The 20,861-nt window shown below is 39.8% G+C and overlaps 2 protein-coding genes across 2 annotated transcripts in view; both read right to left on the reverse strand.

Moving 5' to 3' along the window:
- ccdc88b (coiled-coil domain containing 88B) overlaps nt 1-13,906 on the reverse strand; it is a 38,393-nt gene extending 24,487 nt beyond the window's left edge. The window contains exons 1-10 of the mRNA XM_063876714.1: nt 13,707-13,906; nt 12,338-12,486; nt 10,565-10,673; nt 4,885-4,954; nt 4,638-4,696; nt 3,883-3,966; nt 2,875-3,015; nt 2,086-2,231; nt 1,580-1,661; nt 494-652 (exon numbers count right to left, since the gene is read on the reverse strand). Coding sequence (XP_063732784.1) covers nt 494-652; nt 1,580-1,661; nt 2,086-2,231; nt 2,875-3,015; nt 3,883-3,966; nt 4,638-4,696; nt 4,885-4,954; nt 10,565-10,673; nt 12,338-12,486; nt 13,707-13,766 — 1,059 coding nt within the window. The 5' untranslated portion in view covers nt 13,767-13,906. The remainder of the gene's footprint in view (nt 1-493; nt 653-1,579; nt 1,662-2,085; nt 2,232-2,874; nt 3,016-3,882; nt 3,967-4,637; nt 4,697-4,884; nt 4,955-10,564; nt 10,674-12,337; nt 12,487-13,706) is intronic.
- Nucleotides 13,907-15,018: 1,112 nt separating this feature from the next.
- Nucleotides 15,019-20,612, reverse strand: rom1b (retinal outer segment membrane protein 1b). The gene is made up of 5 exons (XM_063875907.1): nt 19,863-20,612; nt 18,498-18,740; nt 17,786-17,973; nt 17,022-17,268; nt 15,019-16,109 (listed from the first exon to the last, which is right to left on the reverse strand). The coding sequence occupies exons 1-5, from the start codon at nt 20,010-20,012 to the stop codon at nt 15,858-15,860; spliced, it is 1,080 nt and encodes a 359-aa protein (XP_063731977.1). The 5' UTR covers nt 20,013-20,612; the 3' UTR covers nt 15,019-15,857.
- Nucleotides 20,613-20,861: the final 249 nt, after the last annotated feature.

Below are 20,861 nucleotides of genomic sequence, written 5' to 3' on the forward strand. Positions count from 1 at the left end.
AGGACGTACTCCTGCTCTTTGTCAATGAAGCAGCTTCGGGCTTTAAATCCTCACGACATCACACAATATAATCTCATTCGCTGGCTTTGAGGTTCAAAGTTGTTCATACCCACCCCTGATTGAAATGCTCAGGGCCATGAAAGGAAATATATGGCTTTTAAGATAAAGTGGAACTTGGTTTTTTTTTAAAGCATAATCTTACCCAGAAAAAGGTTAAAGAGACGATCTTCTTGACCTTCCCTGGCATTGTTCATAGGAGGTCTTCACTTGTGGGAAGTGAGCGCATTTGTGTGTATATGTGTATAAATGCATTGTGAGTATGTTTGTGTACGTAAGTACAAATATCCAACTTAATGCAAAAGCAATTTCAATGTATGTCATGGTTTCAATGTTGCCTTGCTGCTTGTTTTCTTTCTGCTGCGAATGACTGATTTAGAAGTGTGTGTAGTGAGTTGTGCATGAGTAGTGTGTGTTTGTGAAAATGTGTGTGTACCTTCAGCTGAGTGCGTGTGAGCTCCAGGCTGCGCAATCTGTGTTTACAGCTCTGAAGCTCAGTCTGGAGCTGTTCGGCCCGTGCAGCTCGCTCTCGGGCGCAGTCCAGCTCATCCCGCAGTGCACGCATGCCCCTCACCTCTCCCTGCAGAGAGCGGTTCTGCTCACAAACACACGAATACACACACGTGCAAGCACATAGACAAACACAAGCACCAAACCAGTGGGGATGAGGTCAGAGAAGGTTGTGAACAGATCTGGGATGTGCAGTAAAGCAAAGGTTTACAAAGTCTAATACAGGAAGAAGGACAGAAATGTGGGTTTCTTTGGCTGGGTGTGCAGCATGAGAAGGATATGTGCTTACAAGGGTGGTAGGAAAAAAACATTATGATGCCATCTTTTTTTTAAATGTTAGTTTAAATTGAACATTAAGACTAGATTTAGATTAAAATGAGAGTTTAAATTCATTCAGTCAATTAAATTGTACTCATATAGCCCAATCAAAAACTGCACATCATTGTCAGGGGGCTTTACAGTGTGTACAGTGATCAAGTTCCCCAAAGATCCCCCACAATTAACAAGGAAGAAATGTAAGAAACCTCAAGCACAGCAACAGCGGAGGAATCTCCGAGGAAAGTCAGGCATGCAATGAATGTCGTGTGTACAGTTAAAAAAAATTACAATCCAAAATGACAGAAATTGATAATGTGAACGTATATTAAAAAAAGATGGATCCTGGATGATGTCAAACATTTTTCAAGATGGTGGAGGACAACATTTTCAAGAAGGCATTCCCATATTTTGTTGTAGCTGCAAATAATGTCAACAAATCTTGTGATTAAACAATAAAACGCATTTTGGGATGAATAGAGTATATCTAATCTATTCTAATCTAATTTGGGAACATAGTTTAATGGAAAATCTAGCAAAACAACAATAAAAACATATACAGAAATGATTTGGGGAAGGACTCGTGTTACCCAAGATAACCTATTGATGGCTCTTTGCAAAGTCATTGTGTGTATCCAAAGCAAGAACAATAACTAAATCAGAACACCAGGTTTCAGTTTCATCAGGCGGTGTTTACCTCTTTCTGAAATTTCATGAGCTGTTCCTCCATGGTTTGAATCTCCATGTTGTAATCCAATATCTGATCACCTTTATCTTCCCTGAAAAAGAAGTTAAACCAAGCATCAAAATGCAATTACAACATTTCTCAAAACAGTATTTTGTGAATTACTTTTTCTGTGATACATCGGCTTATTACATTTTTTTAAAGGATTAGAGGTGTGTATCCTAGACATAAAAGGAATGTATTTGCAGACATTCTATTTGGCCAACAGTGACCTTTGTGATTTAGTAAAAGCATTGAGTACCTAATTTTTCCTCAAACGTTGCCGAGAAACAACTTAGTTTTGTGTGACAAAATCATTGGCACATTTTTTTTTGTGACCTTTATTGTAACTTTTATAAAGGTTATCTTGAGTTATTTTAATCATGCACACACAAACACAAACACACACACACACACACACACACACACACACACACACACACACACACACACACACACACACACACACACACACTCACAGTAGTTGTTTAAGGCGCCGAAGTTTGGCCTTGCTGTCTGCCAGCTGGAGCGCCAGACCTTGGGGTGGCTCCTCACTGTGACCACCCAGGGGCACCGTGGTTGAGTCAGACTGGACCTCCCGCTCCCGACACAGCTCTGCCATCCTCTGGGAGAGGGAATAAAATTAAGACTTGGAATGAAAATGGGAGACATGCGAGATAAAATATGGGAGAATTACAGCAACTAAGAAGAGATTAGAAAAGGGAATTAACAAGTGTTGAATATTCAAAATGTGTTTGATAAAGAGAAATAATGTCTGTTCATTTTGTACTGATTGTAGGTACAGTGTCATTATCGTATTTATACACCTCTTGGGTTTTAAACAATGGGTTTGAAATGATTTTCTTTTTCAATTGTGTTTTATTTGGTAACACTGCTAATATGAATGTTTCATCAGGACTTTTTGTAGTCAATGGAAATTATTTGATCAAAATGTAATATATTATGATTCTCTGATCTCATATTAAGATTATAGGTCAAATGTTTTGTAAATTTGATGAAAACTATTTACTTAACTCTGCATGCTCCCTCTTTCAGGTTGCTGGTAGACTGATTTTGTTACCTTTGGGCAGAGCCATGCTAGCTTTTCCCCCTTGTTCCCAGTGTTTATGCTAAGCCAAGCTAACCAGCTGCTGGCTGTAGCTTCATATTTACAGAACAGACAAAAGGAGTGATTTCTAGCTCATCAGGAAATAGAAGAGGCACGTTCTCAAAGATGTAAATATTTGTAACTATGTGTGTATTTATACCTCCAGGTGTGTGTCTCTTTGTGTCAGCAAGCTTTGGATTTGTTTGGCCATGGAACTGAACACCAGCTGTAAGTCTGCTCCTTCAAACTCCACCAGCTCCTCCCACCTCAGCGGCAGCACCATGCGAGGATCCTGAGTCACCTGCAGCAAGGACAGTTTCTCAGGTCACATGATAAGATCAATATGCATCAAAGGAATCTTACATAAAATGACAGATCTGGGGACAAACAATCCAGGCAGCATGAAGGTAAATGTGAATACCAAGCAGAGAGGAAAACAAACAATTCTCACATTTCTCTGTGAATGCGTCTGCTAGGGAAGCGTGTCCAAAAATGCCTGACTAATGCATGCAAAACTAATGATTATGTAGACACGTTTGAAATGTCCCCGGGTGGAAGGCATATGAACAGCAAGCAGGGGGTGCATCCATCCGCACAGGAAGAGCACCTCTCAGTTCTGTGATTTATGAGGCCAAGAAACCTGGCACAAAAAAAGCTAGTGGGCAACATGCTGTTACTGTAATTCAGACCCGCTGTTATTCGACATGCTGTTTTTGTAATGCCGGCAATTATTCACAGGGGGTATTTAAAAAAATTCAACTTTGCATTTAGGACATATTGGAGAGGACAGCGGAGAATGACATGAAAAGATAAAGGAGAGACAGGAGGATTTGAACGGTGTGGAGGTGGAGAGGTGAACACAAGGGGTGGAGGATCCATCCAACGGTGGCAGCAAGGGGCACCCAGAGGTCCTTAAAAGGCTGCCAGCAGAATAACAAGCAGCTCAGTTTCACACTTACTGAAGCGCCAGGAGAAGGTATAATAGTTTCTCTCTCTCTGCCCAGAGGCCAGACAGTGAAGAAATTCTTTGCCAAATCATATTTCTAAAAGAAAATCCTCTTAGCAGTGTCCCCTCTGGAAAATATCTCCACATACTGACGGTCAGTCACTGAATGCCCGTCATTTTTGGGGGGATGCTTGATTTCATTAATGTTGCACTTCAAAGTACCTGCTTGATACAGCTGGCAATGGCTCCTTGCGTCTCAATGTCCAGAGACCGGATCTGCTGAATGAACGTCTCCTTCTCCTCACACTGCAGACACAGAGGGATGAAATCAAGTTAGGTGTGTGTGTGTGTGTGTGTGTGTGTGTGTGTGTGTGTGTGTGTGTGTGTGTGTGTGTGTGTGTGTGTGTGTGTGTGTGTGTGTGTGTGTGTGTGTGTGTGTGTGTTAATACAGGGTATCTGTAAAAAAAAAAAACACTATCCACCCTATAATCTAGAGCCGAAACAATTTATTTATTGACGGAAATGTATTTTGAAACTATTTGGATAATTGATTCATTTTTATTTATAATTTCTCAATCAAAAAACATTCATTAGTCTCTTCTCTTACACTGCGAAAATGTGCTGCTCTCAGCTGTTTTACATCACTAATGTAGTATCTGTTTGGTAAATAACTGAGACGCTGTCAGAGGAGTTATCCAGTCACGTGTTGTGTTGGTAAAGTAGAAAACTGGACAGGAAGATACTGAGTCTGGGGATCGCCTCAGTTATTAGGATTCATTAGGGTATTCATGTGGACCAAAGATAATCCATCCAATAATAATTTCCCTCTGCATCAAAGGGATCAAAAGATAAACAGATAACTGGCACGGCTCAAAATGTAAAGTACTGAACATTTAATACAAATATACAGGCTGTCCGTAGTTTCATTTTGGTGATGACCATCAGAAAGCTTGATGGTCATGTGAGTGTGCGGTCACCTGCACAGCACAGCCCAGTAGGAGCAGCAGCAGTCGCCTCAGCTCCTCCACGGCTGCCTCTGAGGACACAGAAATAACTGTCATCATCATCATTATCACCATCATCTCTGCATCCCACCACCACCCTCCCTATCATTATCACCTTAATGTGTTTCACAGATAGCAGAGATATGGACTCCTACAAAAAGTATAATTACTTTCTTGCTGCTGAGAGACAAGGCACTGATAGGATCATGTTATCTTGTACCTGTTAGGGGGTCCTGCCCCAGAATGGCGACGTTTGGGAGAGGCATCAGTATCAACTGCTGCAGGTCTTCCTGAATAACAGAATAAATACGAAGAGTTACGTGAGTGTTAAAAAATCACCTTAAGTGACCAGCTGGCCCGTCCTGTCTGTCTACCCACAGCGAGGCTGGATAAACAACAACAGAAAAACTTTCCACCAGCCTCCTGCAGTTTGTGGTGCAAACAAAGAGCTGATATCTGATAAAAGTAACTTTTCATTCACCCTTCCACATCACAGGTCATTGCACAAATTAGGATCATATATTTCAGTGTAGCTCACTCACAGTAACCGCTTGATGTAATAGCAAGATTGTTATTCTTGCAACACAATCAACTAAACCCCTTGAATTGTTCTCCATTGCTTGTGGTTAAAGGATATGCATAATATGGGTAATGTGACACCACTGCAGGCACGGCATACCAACAATGTACAGCGTCACGAGTAGACGTCATGCACAACCCAGCAACAAACCAAAGATTTCTACAGCAAACAAAAACTTAGTGGAACCTGACAAGAATACATTCACAACATGTTGGTTGGTTTTAGCTTGTCAAACATGAATCAGTACTTGTCTGTTTGCTGACAGGTTACAAGGAATTGCATTATAAAAATGCGGATTGTATTATTAAATGTGTTTGTCCAACAGAGAATTGTTTTTCAGCACTAAAGAGTCCAGCTCAGAACATATTTCGGTCACAATAATTTAATTTAAGGGACTTTTCCTCCACAACAATTGTTCATGGTCCTGAATAATACCCAGTCACTGCATGCTGTCTGTGTCTGTTATTGTTTTTCACTGTTTGATTTATTCTTCTTATGGGCTTTCATTTATTTTATATAGTTATGTTATGAGTCATTATTTCTTGCAATATTGCTTATTAAATAACAACTCGTTTTTTTCCATTCAAGTGATTTTATTAGTTGTATGAAACTCCAATCAACCAAAATGTTTGTAATGAGCTCCAATACATAATACCTGTCTTGGCTCCGAACTGCCTAACAGGAAGTGAGAGCTTCCCATGTGTTTTAGAGTAGGGGGAGCTCAGACAGTATAATGTTGAGTAGAGAGGGGTTTTAGTAATTTAAGGGTCACTTAAGTACCCTAAGTGAGTCATTGGTTATTGTTTATGTTGGTACAATTATAATAAATGTTAGTTTTTTTTAATGTTATAGGGAGAAACTTTAGATGATTTTACTGAGATATGGGTTTTATAGTGCTCTTTTCAAAAGGTAGTTTGTCTTTTGTTCATTTTTGTATGGTTTTCTTTTGATCAACCTCACAAAAAACAGCCTGCATTGCCTGTTTTTGTTATTTATATTTGAATAGTTTGTTGCAGTTGCCTAGAGACAGTCTCATCTCTCCTGACGGTTTGTGTTCAATACAGAAACAACATTTTCATGTAATTATACATCACCTTAAGTCATTCAAATGTCATAATCCCCTCAAGTGAAAAGGCATATAATCTCTTGAATCTTCATGTTTTTATGGTCCTGAGCTAGAAAGCATTTATAATGTGTCGAAGAGAAATGGGTGATTCAGGACAAGCAGGAAATCCGCCAACACTGTGGTCAGCGCGTTTCATCAAGTTGTATTTCCTGCTTAAAGATCTTGGACAAATCCCCTGGCAGATTCTAAATGACGTTTAGTCCAGCTGGATGGCAGACGGCTCAGACATCGCCTGTCCAGAAACCTGGCTTTTCTGGCAGAAAAAACAAGTATTTGTCATGTGGACCTGCGGTGATTTGCTCCTCCTCTTACATCAGCATATAATGCAACACAATAGCTCATGATGAGGATGACTTCGCAAAAAAAGTTTTAGTCAATGGTTCGGTCTGATATTTTGTGACTACTAACTTGGTCTTCTGAAGAACTTCCCTCTTAATTAAAAATGTTTCTCTCAAAGAGCCACACACTTTATATGCCTCCTACATGCTGCCAAAGCTTGTTCTTTCATGGTGGCTCTGTTTGTTTGCAGTAATATTTTCTACTCTTAAAATTACTTGAATTAAATCTGCCTGAAAAATAACAAAATTTCCCTACTGCTCTGAAATCCTGTTTACATCCTCCTGCAACACATCAGTGCCAAATCACCAGAAGCAGGTCACAGTTACAGCTCTCTCTGCTGTTTACCGTAATATATAAAGCGTACAGCGAGAAAGGAAGTTTACCGAGAGGCCGACACTGCCTTCAGCAAATTGTGTGTGAGGTTGGCATCAGAAGCATCTGCAGCCAACCTGAAGTTTGTGCTCCTTCAGGGCATATAGAGAATTAGCCACTGCAGCTCTGTGTTGGTCATCGTGCAACTCCATAATGCCATACAAACTTCTGCAGGGATTAGCCAGAATTATAGAGAGGCTTGTTGATGTTGTTGGTGGCATGCTCACGTCATCACATCATACAGCCAAAACACATACATCACCATTTGGTACAAAAATATTATTTTTGTAAGAGATTACAAATAACAAGTAAGAGATTTATACTATGCGTAATACATGGTGCAAATATCCCTGATGTGATATAATTTCCCAGTTAATTACTTTATATACATTTTATAATCATATCCCTTGGTGAGTGTGCTTCTGAAAATAATATAATGTTGCATTAAGAAGTCCTGAATTTGGAAAACTATTTTTCATCAAGCTGCTGGCTGCTGCGCTGAAGAGAATTAAAGTCCATCTGCAACATTATATTATCCAAATTCCATCTTTCTATCATAATTATAATAATTCCACTTCATGTTGTTTCGATTGGCGCTTATTTTCGATACACCCTCCGACAGTTTTGATTTTCAAAGCTTCTGTTGGCTGTCTCGATTTTTACTTTGCCTTTTTTTCACATTAAACCAGATTCCATCTGCTGACTATTTTGTCATTTCAAACATAATTGGTTGATGTTTAGGAGCTCAACACAATAGAATATATATATTTTAAAACACAGAACAAAAAGAATAGAACAAATAAAGCAGAGCAATTGAATAAAACATACAGAAAGCAATAAAACAGGCAGAATGTACAGACACGCTGCTTTTAAGAGACACTTAAGTACAGATAAACGTCTGTATATGTTCTGTAAACGTGCTCTGCCTTCGCGCCTGTATCATCTCCACAAATGGCTCACTATCTGTGGTATTTTATATCATTTATTATATTAGATTGAGCTGAGGTCAAAGCAGAGAAAATGAGGTCCTGCCAGGCTGCAGACTGTTGCTGTGGCTTACACTCAACAAACTCACAAACACACAAATACACAACACACACAAGCCCACTTAAACACATACACAGAAATCTACGGTAAAGGAATGTAGCAAGAAGTAAAACCAGGAGGATGTGGAACTAAACGACCACAGCAACAGCGGAAACTATTCTGAGTGCTCCAGGTGAAATTCTAGTGTTGATATAAGCTACCCAATTATTGCCGGTGTCTCTTGCTGCTCTGAGCTTTCAAGGGACATTAGTGATTCACTGAAAATGAGGAAGTGAAACCTTGTAGACCTGTGTTCTCATATTGTGTGACAAGCAGGGCTGCGCATGTTCAGTCCACCTGATGAGCGCTTGGGGAGGTTTTTTTTCTTTGCTGAGAAAAGAACACTTTGAGTCATCCTCCGGGGAAAGAATTGTGTCATTTCCCATGTGGCCAGAGGCGTCTTAAACGCACATTAAGAAAAGCGAGATACTTATGGTTTCTATTTATTCACTTTCCTTCCTCAACCCCCTCACAACTGCAGCTAAAAATGTCAGCTCGCCACTCTTCGACTTTTCCTCACCCTGTTTGCCAGATAATAAGCAGGGACATGTCTGCTGAGAAATGTTCAGTATTTTATCTTTTTTTGTTCTGCAAATGGTTTGTCAACCCGTGCATTCACTTCAAACTTTCAACAATATCCTAAAGCGAAACATTCATGTGCTAAGACCAACAGTTGAGCTTCATCTTGTCCTTTTGTTTTTACTACCTTAGAGCAAGACAACTGCTTCTCCAGCCCCCCTGCATCACCCTCTCTCCCTCGCCATTTGGTGTGGCCCCGAGTTATGTTTTAGCAGGATACTTTTTCTTTCGAAGACTTTTCTATTTATAATGAGCTGTGAGTCAGTCTATCCAAAAAAAGTCATTACACAAGGGTTTTAAGTAGGAAATGCTGGAGAAAGTGAATAGGGCGATTTAAGTTTTTTAAAAATACATAACAGATGTGTCTCAATCAAGGACCCGACAAATTATCGTGTCTGTGCCTCAGGTTTGCCTCAGTATCACCTCTCTGTGTGACGACTTGCCGTACCGCTGAGATAATAATGAGAGCTTTTCACAAGGTATAAAAAAATCCAATTAGGCTTTGTGAAGGTTTTACTCAAACAGAAATGTAAGTCTGGGACTCAAAGAAATTGTTTTAACACTGGGTTTTAAACATGGGATAAAATAAACAATATATAATGTATTAATTTGCGAGCTTTAATGGTCCTGGTGGATGGATTTTCTTATCAAGGCTAAATGTTTACCCTGTATCCAGCGTTTGTGCTAAGCCATAAGCTAAATGACTGCTGGATGTAGCGTCATAACTTAAACACAGATGTGAGAGTAATATCAATGTTCTCATTGAACTGTTGCAAGAGCGCAAATATGCATGTTTTGAAAGGAATTACTTAATGTAACAACTTAAATTTAAAATAATTTAAGGTAAGGTTCCCTGACATTTACCAACATGTAAGATGGCAATGTTTTCAAGCTAATTCATTAAAGCAGAGAGAAATTAGGATACAAATGTAAAGTTTAAAGCTTGCTTCCGTTACAAATGGGTTGGTTTAGTACACATACATTTAAAACTGTAAACTATACTTAATTTGAGAGAATTCTTAGATGATTTCTTGATGTACAATGTGTTGCCTTCTTAAAGACAACATTAGTGTATTTGTTGGCCACTTGTCAGCAGAACAAGCTGTTAACAAAGACCGGTGGTCTGTGATAGCATATGCTAACATGTATACAGATGTCTTTCTGTCTACCGACAAATTAAGCTGCGATATACAATCTTCCTATACTGTAGCTCTTTCGTTGACTCCAACACCTCCTAGGAAAACATGTTTTCTTCCTGTTATTGAAGTCGCATTCTTTATTTTATTGGTTTTTTTTGTTTAACAGCTAGTTGCTAACATTGTGTGCCGTTTAATGCTGGGCAGGTAGCGTATAATTGGGTTTATCAAGAGCTTTTCTGCTGAAAATAGCTGCCTGTTACACCTGGAAATGGGTTGATGAGAGCAGTGAGGGTGAACAAAACGATTAAAACTACAGGCTATTAAAACAAAACAATTAGCTAAAAGACATTAAAAATGTCTTTAGTGCTGAGGTGAACTGCAAAGTTGGGGGACAATTCTCGATAGGTTCATCACTAAAATGAAAATAAGTCATGTATTTAAAAAAATGGTAAAACCTCTTACAAAATCTAGCTCTAATAAAAAAAACTGTTCAAATGCGTAATTGGACTGAAAGTTCCTAAAACATTCAAAGGGTTTCTTCCTTTTGAGAGTGGAAATGTTCAACACTCTGGAAAAAAACTTCACATCTTGTGTTTATTTTCAGATCACTCCTCTTTTAGCACCTGATTATCGGTTGAAGCACTTTGATCTCACTCTTTCCCCTGTGACCCTCCCCTACCTGGTAGAAGGCTCTGATGTGTCGATTTAAAATAGAAAAGTTCTGGACCCTCAGCATGTGATCGTCTCTCTCACTGTCGTACAGTCGCTCCACCTTGGGGTTTGGGTCTCTGAGACAAACACAGAAAGACACAGCGGCGTATTTAGTGGAGCTTGATCAAACAGCCCAGCACAACGTCTCTTCAGATGAGAAATTCTCATGCAACGGCGCATTTAAGCAGATTGAATACAATTTTAATGAGCCAGAGAAGCAGGCTGTGAAAATCCACATGCAATTATTTGTTGAAATAACGTGGCTTGGGACAGGCCAAATTAATCAGCTGTTCGGCAAATACTGATAAGATATTTTCTGCTGAGAGAAAAGGGTTTAGTTTAGCTGAAGATAAGGAATTCAGTGGCATTTCCTATTAACAGGATGCCATGTATGCATCACCTCAATTCATGATTTGCCTGAAATGTGTGGCAAACATGAATTGGTCCTACATGATGCCACCCTTTCACACAGGTTGCAGAACAGTGCAAGGTTAGAAAAGATGAATGTTACTTTAAATGTTATCCATGTAGAGAATACAGCTAAGAGTCTACAGTTATGTGCTTTGTGAGCCTGTAATAAACTAAAGGCCAATGCTTGCATGCTAACGACATACTGATGCTAAGAATTTTTACCATGTTCTTAATCTTACTTTAGTATGCTTAAATTTGCTAGTGAGCAATACACACAAAGCACTTGGCTTTGTTTGTTGCAGGTATTTGGTAATAAAACAATTTAAACAACTTTTAATTGAAATGTTGACATGATAATGGTTCTTAACAACAATGTATCCTGACAGCTATGACTGTGCCTAGAAAGTTGAATGCCAATACATCCAGAACATACTTTTTATTGTTATGATGGCACTAGATGAAAGCCAAAGCATCATAGGACTCATCCTCTGAGGAACATCATTGGGAAAATGCTGAATGTGCTCTTTCAAGGACAGAGGCGCGCATGATAACAAAGGCCCAAATTTATAACAGTGAATAGGACAGGATGTATAGTTACCTAGAAGAGCATCAGGACACACTGTTTTAGGCATTTGATAAGCTATGTGACAACGATTCCCATGATGATTCAGCCTCTATGCATATGACAAGCATCCTCATTTCTGATGTGGGCCTTGGATAATCTGAACAAAACTGCTTTGTATACTGCTTTGAACCGGTATTTCTCCATCTTGTGACAGTGGCACACCCTCTCTTGTATATAAGCATGTGAAGGACACTCTTCGAGGAAGTAGTTGTACCTTATGCTCTGTATGTGATGACTACTTCCATTTTTGCAAGGACAATAATTACATGTATCCTGTTTTTAAACTGTAGCTGGTGACGAGTGAGACATGAATGTCTGTCTGTGCAACTTTTCATGCAAACCATCGAACAGTTGTTGAGGTGCCAACATCCCTATTTGAAAACCAGGTGAAATTAGTTATTTTTTATATAGTTTTCCTTAAAATTGGATTTGAGTTTAATGAAGATTAATTTATACATTTTGTTACTAAAATACATTTTTCTTATGTTTAACTTCAAGGATACATAAGAATATTAATATTTTTTCTTCATGTTCCACAAATGTCTTAAACCAACATTTTTGATTGTTTTATTTGTATTTTCAAAAAACAATTCAATGGGCCTTTTAATTGTCTATATGACTAGGACTCAGATGTTTATCAAAGCATGTTATTGTCTGTTGTGTTGCTGCAAGGCAATGAAACAAGAAAATCCTAATCAATCTTACATGACTCTCATGATCTCATTGAGGAAAATCCCATTGGTCAGCCTCATGTAACGATCCCGGGCGCTCTGAGAACTTGAGTTTAGTTCCATGTACTGGCTGTGGAGCGGGACGCCATTCTCCCTCTCCACCATCTTCTCAAACAGCTGAACCTGGGAGAGACAGAGATAAATTATTATTAGTGTTTGTCCTGTGTGTGTGTGCGGAGAAAAGTGTGGTCTGTGGATTATGTAGCCGGAGGTGGACAAATACAAGAAAGACAGAATCAGGAGCAGAGAGAAGGTACAGAGAAAGAGAGAGAGGGAGAGAGATGGAAAGATGCACATTTTCAAACAGGAAGCTGCTTGAGTAGGTGCACCTGTCTGGACAGGTGGGATCTGTGCTCTCACACTGGGAAGCACTTCACAGTGACAGCCAGCCAAGCTGAACAGCAGCCAAGGTCTCTCTCTCTGCTAAGAAAAGCTGTGCCAATGCAAACTGCAATATAATGAGGTTTATTCCCACCTGCACCTTCTAAAAACTGCACTGTAGGTAAACAGAGTGACAAGCTGAAGTAGGTTCAGCTGATAAGGTGAGGCAGAGCAGCTCGAGACCCTGAGCGACCAACAGAGTGCAGGGTAACCTACAGTGGGTGATGTCCTTCAACATATGTGAAGCAGGGTGAAAGCACTTGTGTCAGTGAATGACGGCACAGTGCCCCTGAGCAACAACTAAACCTCTGCCAGCTGCAGGCATCCTGCCTACCTGACCTCTGACCCCCTCTTTGGAGTCTGGTAAAAATAAAGAGAATATCCCAACAAGGTTCAGCACAGTATCACATTATATCCTAAATACTGTTCATTGACCAGAATGGGAAAAAAAACCCTTGGGCTGATTGGTTTCCCATGTGGAAAACCCAGCTGGAAATCCAGTCTCTGACAAATGTCCTCTGCTTATTTGTGTGAGTCCATTTCCTCTTGAATACACAGCAGATAATTTTGTTTTATTTTCAAATCAGAAACAGCCCAAGGACACGGAAGTGTCATGGCTTTTAGAGAAAATAAAGAGCTGGTCATTAAGAGTCAAGGGAAGCTGCCAAATGGAGAAGTAAGCTGTTTGTTTTTGCTGTACACAACAGCCAGAAAGCAGTACCCATGCTATTTTTTACAGCTATTCAGCTCCTACATTTATATTATTTTGGTGATAGAACTGGAGAGCAGGGTGCTCTAAAAGATACAATGTTATAAATATGTGTGACTTCATATAATGTTTTACTGCAGAACTGGTCATTGTCAAAGGCAGATTTCTAAACTGTTTCCACACAATCCTCCTGTTTAATTCTCCTCTCTCTGAAATCATGACCTTTTCTAAAGATAAATGATAAATGACGTACCCATTGCGCCAACGCACTTCCCATGAATTCCTCTATTATCTCCATAATTTCTGAGTCCATTGTTGTGTTTCGAGAGCCGTGAAGCAATACAGAGGACAGCTAATTAAAAAATGCTACAACAATAAGTATAAAATTGATGAGAGAGAGAGAAAATCCATCTTGCGTCAAGTGAAGTAGTTTGACATTTCTGCGGCCCTTCCCCTCCCTCCCTCGCTTCTCTTCCTCTCTGACTGTGACAGTTTCATTGCAAAACCACACCGGAATTTTCAAAACGCACATGTTGCTTTTTTTGCCGACATCTTTACACGCCCTCCAACCACCGGCTAACACACAGAGAGATCTTTGAATATACTATATTAACAAAGCATACAACAACAACAACAACAACAACAACAACAACAACAACAACAACAACAGCAACAACAAACCTGCACTGTATGCAGACATTCACCTTCTCATTTATGGACGCTGTGGACAGTTGGGCCTAATTTCGTGTTGTGCGATTTAAACACCATGACAACACCTTATTTGTTTATCGTCGACAGACAAATTGAATGAACGTCACGCATATGTACACACGGCTTGGTTTTCAAGTGAAAATGACAAATGCTTTGAATGAGTGATTACCTTTAAGTTGTAAGAGCTGTAGTGTTGCCATGTCATGGCTACACAAATACAGATTTAAGAACTGTGCAATAGCGAGCTCTGGTGGTCTAAAATAAAAGTTCCTAATGTTCAAAATGGTGCATTACATCATAATTTCTATGACAATATCTCTTGGGGGAAGGGTAACCAAGCAGCCCGACTTTTATTTAGGTGCTGCACTTCCTGTACAGCAAACACTATTTTAGGAAATTATCTCTGTTTCTGCGATTATATATTTTAAAAAGTGTTACTCATTTTGCAAAGATGGATGGATGGATTAACAAATTGGTCTATAGATTATTATCATTTATGTGGCATGTGAACACAATAGATGTTATCTTTTGCTGTGTGTGAATTTGCTGTGAACCTACCATTAGTATTTAACTGATTATGAAAACATGTTTGTGTATTCACTGAACGATTCATTTTTAATTTGTATATTCACTATGCGCATTGTAATTATGTACAAATAAAAAACAGTGGGTAACCTTTTATCTTTCATTGTGCTTTTGAAACATTAATAATTAAATCATTGTAGTTATATTTCTGAAGGACATGACCAAGCCTGAAGCCACACTTTCATCCTCACTTCTTAATCTGCCAGTTATGAATAAAACATTCAAAGACTTTCCTCTGTGATATAGTTTTATTTAAGAAGAATGAGCAAACATTGGATTGCTATGACAGACCACAATGATTCCTAATTTGCAAAAAAAAAAAAAAAAGAGCATTTAAAACTGTTTCTTAAATAAAAATAAAATCTTCCGGTTTCAGTGTGCTGTCCCTCTCCCTGTATGACAGAGTGTGTTCATGTGTGCTGCTGTGTGTTCAGATATCGCTTGTGCAGCAGTTATGGGATTAACTACACCGGGATTATCAGATTGATGAGCTTCCAGAATAGACAAGATGACAGCTTCATAAAGTGCACCACACATATATACACGAACACACTCACACACACTTAATCCAACTCTCCTTGCTGAACTCAGATAACCCATACTCGGGGGAATTCACTTTCGTACAAAAGGAAGCCGACATTACAAAGGAGTTGAAAGATTCTACCTTTAACATATAATTCATGTGCCATTTTAACAGGTTCCTAAGCCTTTCATTGCAGTTAAGTAGTTAGCAGTCAAAACTTGTTAGATATGTGTGTGAAAACTAAACCCATTTAAACTGATTGCACCCTCTTCTAGCTCAAACTTAAAGTACTACAAATCTCCTGAACATTCTTCATTGGCTACACATTCATGAATCCTGCACAGAGGAGATGTTCATTTTGTCGTCTGTGCTACGCCTGATAACACTCCCTTTTTGTTGTCTTTTTTTGGCCTTGTTTGAGGGAGTTGCTACTGCTGCAATGGTGGAGTGTAAATCAAGCCTTACATGTCAAAACCCCACAGGTGTTGTTACCGCCATCTGCCAACTCACACATCCAAAAAACCTCAAACACATTCTCCTTGCATCCCTTCATCCTCAGCTCATATTTAAAAACAAAAATCCCCTCTAACTGGCAGGAGTTGGGGATGCATCCTTCTCTGCTTTCTCTAATTCTGCATCCTCAGTTGACCCTTCGGTGTCATTGGGGTCAACCTGCCCAAACTTAAGCAAGGTGAGAGCTTTAACTTTGAGGTCCTCTATGGTTTCCTTAACACTTTTCTCTAGGAGGAAACCCTCACTCTCTCCCTCTGGGTCCTCCAGAGCCATGGATCCTTCCACTGCCGTCTGCAGGTACCGCAGGCCAAGAAGCACCGACATCTGGAGAGAAAGAAGCAAAAAAAAAAGCCCCCTAATGAAATGGTCAAATGATTTTATAGTATCACACAAACTGAGGTCCTTAGAACCAATGTAATCATTTACATTTGTATGTTTAGCTGTATGTTTGCCAGCATGAAGATGTAATCGGATCAATTTGAATCTGCATTAAACAATATTCATACTTTTATTGAACAGTGAATTAGTCTGACCTACTTGGCAGGGAACAAATTGGGTCTTTTAAATTGTTCTAATTTCACATTTATATTCTATTTCAGGGATGATATTCCACTAACATTTTAAGGTTAAATGTTAATGCTAAGTCAAAAGCACTCTATCTTATAAAAAGTGAAACATATGGTCCAACCTGCCTTCCCTACTAAATCTCATACAATATCTTACACAAAGGTTTGGTTCACATTCCCAAAGCTTTGACAGTACTAACTAGAACAAAAGTAAATAAGATGTGACACAGTCAATCCTGTATAACAAGCTCAGTGTAATTCTTCTTCTTCCCTTTTTGTTTTATCTCAGGTTTACATGTTTCAAATTAGTTTTTGTTTTTTTCTTGAAAATCATTATCAACATTATCTACAGCTCAGGTTGAGGCCTGATTAGCGAGGCTGTGTGTAATGATGCACTGTTAACCATGTTGTCCTGTTCCAGCCCGAGGCCCTGTTTGTTATTTAAATAGAATGTGCCGTCAATACTGTCACTTGGCAAAGTACAAGTTTGATTAAAAAACAGAAATCAATGTGTGTGTGTGTGGGGGGGGGGGTTGTGTGTGTGTGCCCTGGAGGAGCATACATTTACATCACAGATAGACGAATGTCCTGTGCGTTCGACGAAAAATCTCTTTTTCAATTCCTCAAAGAATAAATGAAGTGTTTATGCGCATGTCATCGTGTTTCCCACCTGTATCAGGATGACTGACAGCACACCTGGACCGGTTGAGTTCATCAGCTCCATGTAGTAGTCGGTCAGAGCCTGCCTGCAGCCACGGCTGTACAGGTTGAGTTCTTCGGAATGGTACTCGTAGTTGAAGTGGGCGTTGTTGTCCGTCAGGTGGTACCGCAGGCAGGGGCGAGGGGAGGCGGGGTTACAGCAGCTGAAAGGAACACCATCCAACAGGTAACGGCCGTCCACGTTACTCCGGATACGACTGAAGTCAGAGGAGAGAGGCACAGTGAGGAAACAGATGATGGAAACAGATTAGAAAGAGACATGAATGAAAGAAGAGGAGCACTTAATGAAGAAAGATAGTTAAAGGCCTGACTTTCAGCTCAATGCACACTTAACATCAGGGAAAATGAGCAGTGCAAGTGTCATCATGCCATAAGCTTTCTGTTGACTCATTCTCATTCACTTACTTCATCTTTGACCAACCTTTCTCTGCTTGCTTCATGGCCAAACTCTTCATCCATTTATGTCATTCTCTTCAATAGTAAAGGCCAACTCCATTTTTAATGCACTCTTCCTCTACCTGCACACCATTTTTTTTCTACCCCATCCCCTCTGTGACATGATATTTGACCTTGTGGATGTGAAGTCTACTTATCCTTCATTTATCTAAATTGATTCTTTCTTTCATGTGTATCAGTCATCCATCCAGTTTGTTTCTCTTTCATTTTCCTGCCGCCCTGCATCTCATTACTATCTGCTCCCTGTGATTCACTCACTCCTTGACGTCCTTGGAGGTGAAGTTCAGGTATCTGCTGCTGACCCACTGAACTTCAAACCAGTCCTTGAAGTTGTTGTTTCCACAACAGCGAAACTCCATCTGCAGACGATCAATGGTTTCTTTCTGGAAACAACGGCCCGGCACGTCTGTGTCCTTGTAGAAGCGAATGCCATTCTTCAGGCCCACCTGATAGTGGAGAGATTGAATCGAGAAAAAATACACTGTATTTCAGACATGCTGTTTATTTTCTATCCGTTAATAGACATGATATGTTCGGTCAAATATAAAACCTACTTTCATCAAACAATGTCTTGATTATTCCATATTGTAAATAATTAATCAACCTCCAAAGATTTGAAACCTCATTTTGAGGGTTGCATTTGCTGAAACAACACAAGGGTTATCGTTCATCGTTGTATTGTCTAATAAACGTATTAATATTAAATTGTGATTGTTTTTTCAGATATTGATATGTTCCTTTTGTAAGATTGTGTTTAGTTTGCTTAAAGCCTTATCTGGATGTATTGCTCCAGTTAAAGGAATGTGAGAAAGACATTTTTGTATGTTTCAGCTGCAGCCGCTTGGGTAAAAACATGTTTTCTTTATTCTTTCTTGAGGATCAGTAAACACTATGGGATATAGCACAAGTCCATACTGAAAACCCCTCTACCGATTGACCTGTCCCCCACCAATCATTTCTAGTGACCCACCTTCAGGGACTCCTCCAGGCTTCCCTGCAGGGCGAAGCTGAGCACCACGACAGAGATCAGCAGACAACAGAGCACTGCAGCTACAGCAAACCAAACCAGCAGGAGAACTTTCCAACGAGGGAAGCGGGTTGGGTCTAATGAGTCCTGACACACACGACTGGCAACCCAGTTGGTGCCGATGGAGGCCAGGCCCACTATCATGAGAATGTTGGGCACCACATGGATCTCTGTGTTGTCCATCACCTCAAGAAACACAGAAGCACAGTTAGAGATAATTAGAAACAAGAGCAGCAGCCAACAGCAGGTCACTTTGTCATTTCCTCCACACACTGTAGCAGGTAATAATCCTGCATTCAATTAGCCTTATCTATTCTGAAAAGATGACCTTGGCACCCAGGAGATTCAATTAGCTGCTGATATACTGGATCGAAGTCTACTATGGCAATATGGTGACACGTTTTGATTAATTACCCTGGCTACAGCAAAAGTCAATTATGGACTGAGTTTATCATTGGCTGAGCTTTTAGGGGCCTGTCAGCGATAAAGCACCTTTGCCCCATTGTTGTTTTTAAATGACCATTAAATGATTCAGTCCAATACTGCCACTTTTCAACACAATCATTACGTAATATTTATCCAGCAATATGTTAGTTACAGACAAAAACGATGTGATTTTGCATGCAGGATCCTCCACAAACAATCTGTCTAAACGTTATATTTGTCTTACACACATAAAAAGGGATAAGCTCTAGTAAATCATTCTGTAATATCCTTCCTGACATTATTGCTCTTATCTAAGACATGTCTACACTTACTCAATAACACTTTGCTACACAACTTAGTGGTTATGGAAAAGGTCAATAACTATCTGAATGTATGTGTGTTCATTGCCTGAGGGTTTCCTTTGCAACCTACAGGATGTCAATGCATGCAACCTATTCAAATCAATTTGGTCAATCTAACCCGATGACTAACAGGTTGAAGACATGACCTTCACCTGCAGGTCACGTCAGCTAACTTCAATAAACATTGAGCTCCATTGACTTTGGGAAAAAAGCGATTTCATAACAGCTTTTTAACACCCAACGTGCTCACAACTTAACATGCATGAGTGTCACTGTATGCACTAGTTGTGTGTTTGTATTTTGGATTAAGCTCTACAGCTAAGTTTAAATAAAAGTCACTGATAAGCGGCAGCACAGCAGGCTCAGTCAACAACAAAAAGCAAAGGCAAAGGTCTGAAAATATAAACATATGTTTGTGTAACTTTGAATAAGTTAATTTTATAGTTTTTAAACTTTTCTTTCTTGTCTTTGAGTTGAAATTGTATTATTTGTGTGCATTTAAGTATATTGCCCTCTCTACCTCATCTCTGCGTAGAAGCTCCGTCTTAATGTAAACCCCCAGACAAAAGATGATGGCCCCCCATATCACTGCCGTCCAGGACAGCAGCCACAGACCCTGAGCCAGATGCACCCGCCGCTGCTGGGGGAAATTTATCTTCAACAGCACCATGGCTCACTACCATGCAATGATCGACACAAACACAGGAGAGAAAAGTAAGGAGTTCCTGCAATGATGGTCAAAAGATGAGTGTCATCCAGAAGAGGCCAGCTGCATGAAGAGACAAAACAGCGGAGGGTGTTTACTATGTTGAAGAAACACAGCGGTCACTGCAGGTCTTTCTTTGTTACTTGGTGAGTTATTATAAGGTTGAGCTCATCTAAGATGTTCCTGGTGGAGGGATTAGCAGCTAGATCCCTAGAATGGTAAAGGGCACAATCAACCTTGGAAGATAATCCAAAAGTTTTTCTTCGGATGCTGAAAGTGTCCCAAAAGATGATATATCATGAAAATCAGGTCAACAAAAACATAGAAAATAGGATATAATTGTTAAATAATGAAAGTGTTAATGAGTTTTTCCTTTTTCCGGAGATAAAAAATGTTCCTGCGTAGCTTTCACATAGTTGTGCTTCCCCTTCAAGTTGATTTCTTCTTCTTGACTTGATGTTGTTTTTGATGGCGCCCCTCTGGATCTGGGTCTGTGCATGTGCAAGGACCCCCTAAACTGCTGTTCCCATGACTGGAGGACAAAGAAACTGGCCAAAGTTGAGAGTTTGGAGCCATAATCCCCCCAACGGAGTACCTTGAATCCTATTAAAGTCCAGGGGCCAATAGGAAAACAGGCCAGTGTCTGATCAGCAAACTTGTCCTGATAGACACAAAGTATGGGAGGGTCTATTGTTATGACAGGTGAACATCGCTTCAGCACATGCTAGACTCTATGGATGGCTCAGGGACAGAGTGGATATTATGATTAGCTGAGGCTAAACACTGGAAAATGTTCAGTGTGGCAAGAAGTAC

Source organism: Eleginops maclovinus, chromosome 23 (assembly GCF_036324505.1).
Source record: "Eleginops maclovinus isolate JMC-PN-2008 ecotype Puerto Natales chromosome 23, JC_Emac_rtc_rv5, whole genome shotgun sequence".
Lineage (NCBI taxonomy): Eukaryota > Metazoa > Chordata > Actinopteri > Perciformes > Eleginopidae > Eleginops > Eleginops maclovinus.